Raw genomic sequence first — 12,040 nt, 5'->3', positions numbered from 1 at the left:
TCCACGCCTTCGGTACCAGTCAGCCTCCCAGCTCCCATGATCCCCTCACAATCATTCGAGTGCCTGTACCGCGTACCTACACCTAGGAACCAACCTCGATACCAAAGAAGACCCAGAAATGGTGTCAACCCTCTATACTTCTGGCCTGCCTTCCGCCAGTACCGCAACCGACAAGCACACAAAGACACCCAGAAGGATAAGGGTGGTGTTTGGAGAAGACCAGAGCTTGAGGATGCTTTTGTTGACTGTAAGAATACCCTCGCATTGCTCTTGGCTTGGACCTATACTAATGAGACTCAGCTGTTCTCCTCATGCCTCACATGGGCCGCCGCAAGTTCTCTATGGGTGGCAAGCTCCATGGCCGAAACATGCTCATCAGCGAGTACATCTTCACAATCTGCGTTGCTATTCTTGGCAGCAAAGAGATTTTCCGAATCGACAACAGTAACGATAGCATTGAGCAAATGGGACGCAAGCAGGTCTCAAGTCATATGCAAGTGGTCAAGAAGTTCTTCGAGGACTTGCGATGCTGTAAGTCACTGCCGTGTGCCTCATATAAATCTCTTACTAACTTCACTAGTCCACTTCCTCTTCCCTGCTGAAGAGAAGAAGGAGCCTGGCTCCACAAACTCTGAGGACTACTATGACGAGGAGGAGCAAGAATCCTTCAAGTCTAACCCTGTCCTGACTGCTCTCGCTGAAGGCCGAGTGCCAGATGTGAAGCCCAACTACGAGTACTTCTCACAACTTCTTGCTCTCCAGTCTCTTATCTCAGTCCGCCCCAAGACAGCAGAGATTTATGTCTCCTCTTCTGAGGTCAAGTTCAAGGATGAGATCGCGTATGACGCTCAGGACAACGCTCTGGACGCAGAGTCCTTCCCCCACCTGAACAAGTACAACAACTGCGATGACAGCCCCAGTGTACTTGGAAAGGATGTGCTACTCCATGAGTACACCCGCTCTTTGGATCGAACCACTTCTGCCTGTGTCAAGACGGTAACTCGCCGATGGCAGAAGGATGCGCCCGAGATCTATGAGACTCTGGATCTCCCCACTCGAGATGAGGAGTGCTTGCTTCTCGAGATGTGCGCCACTCTTGAGTTGCATGAGCATGCTCGCTTCCCTTCAGGTTCTGAGCTCACTGGCTTTGTCGAGGTTGCCATCACAAACCCCAACCTCCAGAACCACCGATGGAAGTGTGTTACACGTCTCACTCGCCCATCTGAGCTTCACGGTGATGACAAGAAGCAGGGTGTTTACACCAATGAGACCGGCATTCACCGCCGGGGCTGCAGCGACTCCAAGGCCGACTGTGACTGTCACTCGCGCCCTCGTCAGGATATCCATGTTCCCTTCCCCGCCGTGGAGTGGGCTAGCATTCTCAGCATGGCTGTTCAGTATCCTGATGTTGAGCATCAGCGCCAGAAGGACAAGCGCAGCAAGGGAGATGACCGCAAGAAGCACGATCTCGACCGCTCTGGCAGTAAGCGCAAGCGCTCTGAGGACGACGGCGATGCCGCTTCTTGGGCTCGTCGTGACCTGACTGGAAGCGACCTCATCTGCAAGGTTGCCATGTACCAAGAACTTTGGTCGTGTGCTCCCGACTCCAACCGATGGGTTCGCCAGGGCATTGTCTTTTGGCGATTCAACACAACCAACCAATGGTACAAGTACAACCCCGTATTCAAGCCGGCTGGTACTTCGTGGCGTTGGTTGACAGTCAACGATCCCATGTCTCGCTACCACCAGCAAAAGGCCCTCGTTTATCCTTCTACCTCTATGTCGCGAGATGCCATCATGTCGCCTACACCTTCAATCAACCAGCACATGACAGCAGCGATGAACGAGACTTTTAGCTCTGCATGGGATCCCAGCGTGAGCCTGGCTCAAGTACCAACTGTTCCCGCAACAAACAATGGTGGACTTACACTGTTCGAGTCCTTTTCTGGAGGTCTCGCTACACCTCCACCAACAGCAGGCTTACAACCGTCGTACCCGACCAGCTTTGATCATGGTATGCCTCCAAGCACAGGCGTTGGTTTCATGCCCTCAACATGCAGCACAGCAAATGATAGCCATCCGGTTGCTGGACACGGACACAGCCAGACGGCGGGATACTACGATGCGCAAACAACACTGGCAGATCTCAAGCCTGTGATCTCCACTGTGAACCCTTTCCAGAGCCCAACAACCACATCAGGATTGGATCTGTCTAGTTCACTTGGTTACGATAACCCAGATAGCCTACAAGGCTGGGATATGCCGGCGTTGGACGGATGGTCTGCCAGCACTGGTGGATCAGAATGGGGATCACACCACAAGCCCGAGGCCAGCGGTGACCAGACAGCTCTATGGACACAATCACAATGGGCTATGGCTGGAGCTGATCGTGATGGCAGCCCCAGACCAATGAAGCGAAGACGAGGAGATGCTATTGATAGCCATGTGCCAGTCACAATGGCAGCGGCAGGAGGATGGTGAACGAGATCACTGATGAGATGGATCATGCATTTACGCGTTTAATGTCACAATAGTCATGTAATGTTACGGGTTTGGTTTGGGTTGGTTTGGTACGGTATGGTAATCTGGGTGGCGTTCAGGATATCTTTCGGAGTTGTTGGGTTATGAGATTACAGTAATACCAAGTTCGTTATAGATACGACAAGCATATCATTTGGTAGTTCATGGCAGATTTCAGAATCAAATTAATTAGGTCATACAACTCGTCACCTTTCGCCTTCACTATGATGTCTTTTTTTATGGAAGTGGTTATTCAGTGTCCGCGTATGGAAATGATTATCAGTTTCAGTGAAATTCCTCATGACGTCTCAGATTTCAGCTCATCAAAAGGTTAAAAGAGAGTTTGGAGTGACAGGTTCGTCGGTCGATCACTACATCACCAACAGAGACTAAGGTAAGGGACAGTGACGACATTCACAACGAATGCAGGCACCAGGAGGATCTGCGCCGTGAGGGTTTAGATGGCGAAGATGGAATTTAGCGTTTCTTCATCTCGATCTACTCAAGATTGAGTTATGGAATAAAGCTTCCGAGGGTGTGAAACAACGGTTTTTTTCGTTCCCTTTACGTAGGTGGACTATAGGTAATCTGAAGGAGTCAAAAAGGACCCAAATAGTCGGTGCACGCCATGTACGTCGAAAAAGCAATAATTGCGGAAGCTAAACTTGGAGAACCTGAAAGGAGTAAGAGAGAGAAACATGGAGGGTGAGAAAGGATGGGGAAGTGAGACATTGAGAGAAGCCATTGAAGAATGGAGATGGAACGAAATAGTCACACCCACAGGCACGTGAGTTGTTGAAACGCGGAAGTCGTGAGTTTGACACTGTAATCATGATGTATCGTCTGAAGATGAGGTTTTTAGTACTTAGCATTTATAATTAGGCCTTTGACGTAAGTTGTCCTCTCAAAAAGACGTCAAAAGACTGAATGAACAGAGAGGGCGTGTGAGGAGAATATGTCAAGGGAGGGGCGTGGATGAGGGATGAGTGAGTTTGAGGGGGTGCGGAGGTATTGAATATTCAGACGATAGATTTATGGAGTTTCTGAGGAGTGAAGGAGTTTTGTTACTGTTAGTGCAGAAGAATTCGATATTTATTTGAAGGAGTTGACGATGTGTTATTTGGCGTTGATATTGAATCGAGTTGAGGGTTAGATATTGAAGGGACGCACTTAAGGAGTGAATGTGCCTTGAACAGCTGAGATATGTTAAGGAGGAGATTACCGGTTACTGAAGCAGTCCCTAGTTAAATGAAATGAGCAATATAGAATTCTTTTGATGTTTGCTGGTATGTATGGTTGTGTACTACGAGACTGCATTTGAGGGTTCAGCAGAGGAGATGAGTCAAGGAACAGCATGTAATTAAGAAGGAAAAAGAAGAGGAAACAGCTCATAACAAAAATACCATTCGATAGAAAAATTTACGGTCACAAGTTGAGCGACCTCGTCAAGGTTCAACACGAGATTTCCAAGATATTTGCTGGCCTCGTCATCTTATTCTGGTGGAGTTGAGTCGGGCGCTTGATCAAACAAGGTCGTCAATGCAGCGATAATTTTACAGCGACCGTAGAGATGACCTTGTGGGACGATGACGACTACTATCCAGTAAAGAAATGAGAGAGATTGAGAAAGTAAAAGAAGAAGAAAAGAGGACATGACGGTTTCATAAAGATGAATGTGAAAGATAATAGCCATAACCAACAGAGGCGTCTAAAATAGATCTTCAACAGGATGGTAAGCCACTCTCACCGTAGCCTTGCTCCAAGACCACACTGAACACCTACCTCACTTAAGCGACAAAGCGGTACTGGCCACAACGGTAGGCCTCAGGTGACTGGTCAGTCCACGCAATTCTGAGACCAGAATACCCCCGCCGTTCTTTTTCTTTTTTCTTTTTTTTTTTTATTTATTTATTTATTTATTTATTTTTTTTTTTACTGCTCTCCTCTGCTAAATTTACAGCGAACCAGCCCCTGTCGCAAATCCCTGTATCGATCATATCTAGAGCACAAGCCACAGCCAATTGGTCCCTGGCCGCTAAAAAAGGTACAGCCGCGCTTGCAACCGTCGCCAGTTAATTTCCTTAAACGCCCGCGTTGTGTGGGCGCCAACCGAGCAACGACATCCAACCGATTGGTTTCGCATCTAGACGTTTCATACTATTTTTTTCTTCTCTTGTTCTATCTTGATAATCCTGGTAATAGTTTATTGCAAGCATTATTTTGAGGATTCCAGACCTACTATATCCTTGTTTTCGCTTTGAATTGACTGTCCCGTCTCTGTGGATAGCCAACCACCGCTGGGCTGTGAGTCTCGACCCAGACGCGTTGCCTGAGCTATTGACATGATGCTCTTTGACCATCCAGGCGGCTATCAAGATCCCAGTTTCGAAACGTTTCTCTTTCGTGGGAAACATCTATTCTCAACCTGGGATCCTTACCCTTGCCCTGAGCTATAGGGATCATGTTCTATTGAGTGGTTCTTGGGACAAGTCTGTGCCCCCTTGAGCGCTTCCCCAGACGACGCTGCGACGAACATGATCTTGGTGCTCTTGTTTCTATGCCCACTTCTCAGTCTAAACGCGCCATAGTGGCTGTATTATGCCCATGTATGAGCTGCCGCGATCAGATATGCGCGATACGATGAGATGAACTAGCTGATGCTACGCCAAGCTCCGCGCCATCTCAACAATGACATGCTCTTAGCCGCGCCTCGTCTTTCTCCCCTGTCCTGTCCTGTCCTGATCGTGCCTTGCATGCCTGCATCTTTCTCTTCTTCCCGTCTGCGTTTCGACTCCATCTGTACGAGGCCAGTTTCCTGGACCGCAATATGCTGCCTAACGATAGGTCCTGGGATTACCAGGGGATATACAATGCCTCACATCCCCCGTCCCAGATCTCATGTTTCTCTCCAGACTAAAAGAACAAAGTGTTTCGTCCTTCGGGTGCCTGCTTGTCATCTCTGCTTGATTGCCGTGCATTACTTGTGTCTGTCTCCCTCACTTGAGTTCTACGAAACACCCCCCACTTGCTTGTGTTCTTGATTGTCCCTATCTCGTGCAATCTCTTCATTACCACTCGTCCTCCCATCCGATCCAAGCTATACAATCCGTTCGCTGTCGTGATCTCTTGGTTGTCAGAGCCTCTGACGATAAGCTCCTGCGCTCTCGGATCACAATTGACACGCATCACCTGTTTTGTTGTTCGTGATTCACGAACACCAAGATGCTGAACTAGAGCAAGCGGTATACAACCTCTCTCTTTTTTTCCTTTGTCACCTCTCTCTTCTTCTCCTTCTTCTTCTTCTTCTCTCTTCTCTTTTTCATTGAACAAATACTTTTGTTTCTTTCCTTGTGTTCCCCTCTTTCACTTGAGGTTCAGCAGGACTGACCAAATCATCAACACTTTACCTGCGCCGGCGCTCGCTCAGTCTTTCAACAACATACACTACAACCAAAGTCAGACAGACCACAATCATCATTGATTGCAGAGGTTTAAGGCTCCTTCATTGACAGCTTGAAGTGTTCGTTATTGGTCAGTGTTCAGTCACCGCTCGTTGCCTGTCATCCAAGGCCACTCACACTCTGCCAGTGTTCGCCAGCTGTCAACCAGTTAACACCACACAAAGCCCTATTCACTGTTCGCTCGCACACAACAATTGTTCCCTTTTCATCAACAATAACAACATCATCTGCGAAATTCCATAGTGACGGGCTTTGACTCTCTTCCGCTCCTTGGTGCATAAAACGCGACACATTCATTCTCCCCGAAGTTCACTCCTCGTCAACTCTCCTTTCGAAATATCATTTCAATTTTATTTCAACACAAGAAAAACAACGACCAACTCGCAAACTGCGGCAACAAAAACCCATTAAAAGCTTTACGAAACATCAGTATTCAGAATGAAATTCTTCCATGCCTCTGGCCTCGCTCTTGCGAGTACAACGCTCATCTCTCCAGCCCTGGCACACTCCTGGGTTGAGTATGCCTTCAAGCTCGCTCGAAATGGCACAATGTTTGGGAATATAGGATATCCTCGTGGATATGTGCCTCGTGACTCTACGAATCCTCCATTCACCGACACAATTCCCCAGAACATTCTCCCCCAGGCAGGCCAGCCCGCTTACTCTGGCGAAGAAATCCTCAACAAGTTCCCTCTTGAGAAGAAGCCTCAATTTCCCATGCTCGAGGCTGCCCCTGGCGATTACATTGCTATTATGCATCTTGAGAATGGTCACACTACCCTTCCTCACAACCAGCCCAACAAGCCCAGAAACCGCGGCACTATCTATTTCTATGGCACCACTCAGCCCAAGGAACAGGAGAAGCTCTTCGACGTTCATCTTCTCTGGAACAAGCAAGGCACAGGTGGTGATAAGCGCGGCAAGCTCCTCGCCACGCGCAACTACGACGATGGCCAGTGTTATCAGCCAAACCCTGGTGAACTCAGCACTGAGCGCTCTAGCGAACTCGCTCCTCAAGGCGCTCTCCCTACCAAGGAACTGGCCTGCCAGTCCGACATCAAGCTGCCCGACAACCTCAAGACTGGCGACATCTACACCATCTACTGGTACTGGGACTGGCCCGACCTGAACAAGGACAAGATTGAGATGGAGGCCACCAAGAATGGCAAATTCCCTTGGGCTGGTACGTTTATGCGTGGTGAGAAGGATCCCAATGGCTTCACCATGGATGCTATCGCCCGCAACGAGAGTTACTCGAGTGTTATCGACATCAAGATTACTGGACCTGACGCCGAGCCATTCGCTGCCAAGAACCTACAAACTCTCGAATGGGTCGACAACCAGAACATTTACTCTGCTGGTATCGAGGATCAGATGAAGTCTAACTTCCAGGTTGACATTGATGGCAACAAGGGTGATGATACTATTCCTTCGTCAACTGCCAAGCCTACCGCTACTGCGCCAGTTGGTGGAGGCGCTGGCAATGGTGATGGCGTCGCTACAGTTACCGTCACAGCGACTGTCAAGCCTTCTCCCATTATCAGTACTGTCTATGTTACCATGCCCGCTGAGTCCCTTGCTGCGCCCAAGCCTGAGCCTACAGAGGCAGGACCCAGTACCAAGACTATCACAACAACAGCTTTTGTCACCCGAAGCAAGACTTCCCATCCATCCGATGCTGTACCTACACCACCAACTGCTTCGACTGTCTACGAGACTCTCTACACCACCCGACCCAAGGAACAACCTACTGGTGGTGACCAGCAGCAACAACCTCAGCCCTCCACAGTCATCAAGACCATCGTAACACACATCAACACACCAACCTCCTCGGGGGAAGCCAACACTCCTCCCCAACACACAATGCCTGGCGGCGAGTTTCGCGAGGATCCTTCTTCCGCCAACAGTGGCGCTCCCTCTCAAACACAGAGCGATGGTCCTCCCATTCCCACACCATTCCTCCGCCGCCGCCAAAACTGGGTGTTTGGTAACTTTTAGGTTACTCAATAACCCCACTCCTTGACATGTATTATTATACTGTCAAGGTTCACCATCCTTCCTTCGTCTCTCAAGTATATATAGACGGCTTCGTGTTCCTCATCTCCGGGAGATGTAGGTATAGGGTTTTAAACACAGCAAAAAGGGGCGCCGGTCGCATTTCACGGCGTTGGATATATAGATACCAATCTGATTTTACGCGCCTCTCACCTCCCCCTTTTCTCTCAGTGTCTATGGGCGTTCGAGAAAGGGGAGAATGAGAAGGTAGGCCAATTTCTTTCGGCATGTACACATGATTTAATGCAGCGTTATGATTTTGCTTTTGGTTGGGTGCTTTGCCAGTGGGCGATGGGTACGTGGGAATCTAAGGAATCAAAGTTTAAGATAAAAATTCCAAAACAGTTCGCATCGATTTCTGTGTTTAGTGAAGTGAAACGTGTTTGTTGTGCTTGTGAATGTGTTAACGTGGACTGTAATATGATCATCTCGGCAGTCACTCTGACACGGTGTGGTGAGAGTCATTCCGGGAGGCTTTGAGGCTGGCTCACCAGCATATCGTCAACTCGGTCGTGTGACTAATCGTTTCATGGCAGATAGTTTGGAATGATGTCCATGAATTCCTACACTTTCTATGTCTTAGGATTCTCAAGACCCAACTTCTGGTATAAGGAGGATGATATCAGATGCCGGGCCATGATTTGTGATACAAGCTGCATATAATTTACCTCGAGAGACACGAGTGTAACAAAGCAAGACATGAAAAGCGCCGAGCTAGGGGCACATCGAGATGTGTATTCGGGATGGTATCTCTACTGATCCAGATCTCGGCCTCCCCAGCACCAGATCGTGTTTTACAGTCCCGTATCTCCTTGTGTCTTCCAACAAGAGGCACTCCACAAAGCCGGCAACACCATGAACGTTTACATTTCACCACACTGGGAGATGACTACGTCGAGGTTCGGTCTATCCGGGGCAGCATAGCCAGTTTTGGTAGCCTCCATCTTCTTTACCACGTCCATGCCGTCGACGACCTTGCCAAAGACGACATGCTTGTTATCGAGGAAAGGTGTGGGAACAGTTGTGATGAAGAATTGAGAACCATTGGTATTAGGTCCAGCGTTCTATTAATCTGTCAGTGGCAATTTCATAGAAGCAGGGGGTATGTCACGCACAGCCATCGATAGGAGGCCAGGCTGATCATGCTTGAGAGTGAAGTTCTCGTCTTCAAAGTTCTTGTAGCCCCAAATGCAGGTCGATCCTGAACCATCGTTATTGAGAAAGTCACCACCTTGGCACATGAAGTTTGGGATCTGTTCCTCAGGTTAGTCCATGATTGCACCTGTCATCGGAGATACGAAACTCACTATGCGGTGGAACTTGGAGCCCTTGTAGCCCTGAGGACGGCCGGCACTGTTCTTGCTCTCGCCGGTGCAGAACTGGCGGAAGTTCTCAGCTGTCTTTGGTACGACATCCTTAAAGAGTTCGATCTGGATGCGGCCAAGAGGTTCACCTAATATTGTTAGTTTGAATGGAGAACATTGGTTGGGTGCCCGTAGTCAACAATGATATCGACAGGGTCATCGTGGCCTGTTCCGCAGATCACTGGGAATAGCCTCACTTTCGGCAGTGATATGCTCCGTCTTCGGAGAGCACACGGGAAGACTAACCTCCGAGAGTAATGTCAAGAAAGACACTATAAACAACCAGGCAAAGGTCAGCCCACACACACCCTCTTCTATTGGGGAGCTGACTCAAAACTGCGCTGCGAGGTGCATCGTCTCTCCACCTCGAATCACCAGGGTAGAAGTATAATGCACCGCCACTCTATTCTGAGAGGTTTGGCGGGACTTACAGAGGGTTTCCAGACTCGGGGAGCTTTGTAGGAGGCATTTTGAGGGATTGTGTGATTAGTCGAAGTTGTTATACGTTTTTGTCAAGATGTTTTAGACGGTGTGAAATGCAGCGTTAATCGGGCGGCCTGTTTCTTGCTGTGTTTTAGTGTGGAGCTGTCTAAGTTCCCAATTAGGAAGGCAGTGTGGAGGAAGGTTGGGGATCTATGATTGGTTGATCAACTTGAGAAGGAACGATAAGGTGCTCAACCAGGCTCTTTCAGTTTCTATTATTGCTAATACTTCCAGGTTATTCTTTAGGTAAATCCGTTTCACGACTGCAGCGGTCAAGACTGAGACAGGATAAAGTATTGAAAATATTCATTTTTAGGAGTATCGTACGTCTTTGGCTTCGGATCCAGATCTAACACCACCACCTCCGCTAAAGTACCCCATGATGCATCTCGACCAGGCCATCAACTAAGGAAAGCGGGGGTGGCATCCGGGGTTCAGGTCTATGAAGCCATTCGACGCCTTCTGGGCACGCCAGAGCCAAGCCAAAGCCAAGTGAAAGAGTTACGACAGCTGAGGGGTAGTGAAATGGATTCAAATTGAATGGCCTTCTCTAATGTCTGATGTGTCTATCTGATTCATAGACCTCAGGTTCTAACAATTTCAGAGTATCACAACTCAGACTTCTGTATCAATGTTTCTCAAGCTAAGCATCACCCAGGATCTTGGAAAGCCAGTAACGGCCTTGCCGTTACCCTAAGATCTATGGCTGAAGTCTACCTGGGCTCACCACTGATTCGTCAAAGCACATGCAATTTAGTGTGCATCTCGTCAAAAGCTTCCGAACAAGCCAAATCGATAGGAACGTTCTGATCGTCAAAACGTCTGACTAAGGATATCGATGCTCATGCAGCAAGAGTCAGGGTCCATCCATCCGTGATTTGACACAAGTAGAAAGGATTGGAGAGACACTGACAGTGAGGTTTTGAGCATATCAGTATGATTTGACAAGCATATCAGTGATGGCGATTGCTATGCGGTCGATGTTAAGATCGAGAGCCAAGACAACATAGCCTCATGGTGTAGACATCATAGACTCTGGTATTTGTAATTCACCTTAACAGAATTGAATGCATTTACATGGGATATATCTGCACAGCCTGGTGTTGACGACGACATCCCCCCATCTCGGTAGTTGATTCTTCTCTGAGGCTGGGGAGTTCTGGGTTTTAGCAAGTAACGTCAACCAGCGAAGATCTTACGTGGATCTTTGGCTTTTGCTTTGATGTCTGACAAGCCTCAAGGAGCAAAAAAACTTAGGACCTCTATTCTAAGTGACAAAAAGATTTAGGTAAGTTTAGTATAAGCTTAGAGGGGCTTTAGATTAGTTATATTTGTCACTTGGTATAAAGGTCCTCAGTTATCTTGCCTCCCCTAGACAAAGATATTCACAACTGTCTCGAGGCATTTTTTTTTTTACGTTTCAGTGACTGCGTCATAGCCCCATCATGAATCAAGCACCAACTACCGGGATGCGCGGAACACACACGAAGCAATGACCTGATAAACCATGACGAGGCATGAGGCACGAGGACACAAGAAACTTCTTCAACGATTGAAAATTGAGGTAAAAAACAAAAACAAAAAAGGACCAACGAACCCGTTGCAGCCGAGCCTCCCGCAGATTCCGGTTGTTTGAGGCTCAAACCCCGCTGACCTTCTTCCTGTCAGAGCGTTAATGCATCACAGCGAGGCATTTAGGATCCAATCGCCACAAGCCAAGACGATAGCCAGTAAGCCAAGACCCGCCAGAGAGGATGGGGTGCAGCACATTATCCCTGTAAGACCATCCCAAAGGCACAACCCACACAAGTCAAATCGACGCTAGGGAGCCGTGTGAGAGCTTAACGTGATGCACTGTAGTGTACATGTCGACTTTCTCTCTTGGTGTTGTGCATCTTGAAGTGTTTCAGCATCGCTGGAGGTTGCTTCAATAAGTCTTGTCGTATTATCAAACTGCTTTGTTTTGATGTTCTCTTGTTTGTTTAAAGATTGCCGTATCCCCAGTCTTGAGACAGCTGTCACCCGAGGCCTGCATTGGAGGCCTGTGATGGGTTGACGATTGCATGAGAGCCATTCGATCGAGGGTTGTGTCGTACAATGGCACTTCCCTACTGCAGGAACATTGTCATTCGAATTGAGTTGTTGTCTTCATGAGAA

The 12,040-nt window shown here is 48.2% G+C and overlaps 4 protein-coding genes across 6 annotated transcripts; 2 read left to right on the top strand and 2 right to left on the bottom strand.

Annotated features, from left to right (window-relative positions):
- Positions 1-36: 36 nt before the first annotated feature.
- On the top strand, positions 37-2,730 carry FOXG_00850 (uncharacterized protein; the record flags this gene model as incomplete). The annotated part of the gene is made up of 3 exons (XM_018377456.1): positions 37-247; positions 301-531; positions 581-2,730. 3 exons carry the CDS (start codon positions 37-39, stop codon positions 2,479-2,481), a joined length of 2,343 nt encoding a protein of 780 aa, XP_018233187.1. The 3' UTR covers positions 2,482-2,730.
- A 1,725-nt stretch (positions 2,731-4,455) lies between these two features.
- Positions 4,456-8,391, top strand: FOXG_00849 (uncharacterized protein). 2 transcript variants are annotated; one of them, XM_018377455.1, is made up of 3 exons: positions 4,456-4,824; positions 4,885-6,051; positions 6,109-8,391. In XM_018377455.1, the coding sequence occupies exon 3, from the start codon at positions 6,420-6,422 to the stop codon at positions 7,977-7,979; it is 1,560 nt and encodes a 519-aa protein (XP_018233185.1). In that variant the 5' UTR covers positions 4,456-4,824; positions 4,885-6,051; positions 6,109-6,419; the 3' UTR covers positions 7,980-8,391. The 2 variants fall into 2 exon arrangements, with proteins under 2 accessions (XP_018233185.1, XP_018233184.1); XM_018377454.1 differs by having other exon boundaries at positions 4,456-6,051.
- FOXG_17962 (uncharacterized protein) lies at positions 5,171-5,317 on the bottom strand (the record flags this gene model as incomplete). Its single annotated transcript, XM_018397989.1, has 1 exon — positions 5,171-5,317. The coding sequence occupies one exon, from the start codon at positions 5,315-5,317 to the stop codon at positions 5,171-5,173; it is 147 nt and encodes a 48-aa protein (XP_018233186.1).
- A 160-nt stretch (positions 8,392-8,551) lies between the features above and the next one.
- On the bottom strand, positions 8,552-10,282 carry FOXG_00848 (peptidyl-prolyl cis-trans isomerase H). Of its 2 annotated transcripts, XM_018377452.1 has the most exons (5): positions 9,832-10,282; positions 9,647-9,672; positions 9,344-9,489; positions 9,152-9,289; positions 8,552-9,100 (listed from the first exon to the last, which is right to left on the bottom strand). In XM_018377452.1, exons 1-5 carry the CDS (start codon positions 9,867-9,869, stop codon positions 8,900-8,902), a joined length of 549 nt encoding a protein of 182 aa, XP_018233182.1. In that variant the 5' UTR covers positions 9,870-10,282; the 3' UTR covers positions 8,552-8,899. The 2 variants fall into 2 exon arrangements, with proteins under 2 accessions (XP_018233182.1, XP_018233183.1); XM_018377453.1 differs by having other exon boundaries at positions 8,556-9,289; positions 9,832-10,166.
- Positions 10,283-12,040: the final 1,758 nt, after the last annotated feature.

Source organism: Fusarium oxysporum, chromosome 1, assembly GCF_000149955.1.
Source record: "Fusarium oxysporum f. sp. lycopersici 4287 chromosome 1, whole genome shotgun sequence".
NCBI classification, from domain to species: domain Eukaryota; kingdom Fungi; phylum Ascomycota; class Sordariomycetes; order Hypocreales; family Nectriaceae; genus Fusarium; species Fusarium oxysporum.
The sequence above is the reverse complement of the archived record's forward strand: the minus strand, read 5'-3'. Positions and strand labels throughout refer to the sequence as shown.

What these genes read in the sequence shown, in the direction of transcription:
- FOXG_00849 (XM_018377455.1), top strand. Translation starts at nt 6,420, where the DNA reads ATGAAATTCTTCCATGCCTCTGGCCTCGCTCTTGCGAGTACAACGCTC.
- FOXG_00848 (XM_018377452.1), bottom strand. Translation starts at nt 9,869, where the DNA reads ATGCCTCCTACAAAGCTCCCCGAGTCTGGAAACCCTCT. An exon ending in CCCGAGTCTGGAAACCCTCT is followed by an intron (nt 9,673 to 9,831) that starts GTAAGTCCCGCC and finishes GGTTGTTTATAG; the next exon opens with TGTCTTTCTTGACATTACTC. An exon ending in CTGGCCTCCTATCGATGGCT is followed by an intron (nt 9,101 to 9,151) that starts GTGCGTGACATA and finishes ACAGATTAATAG; the next exon opens with AACGCTGGACCTAATACCAA.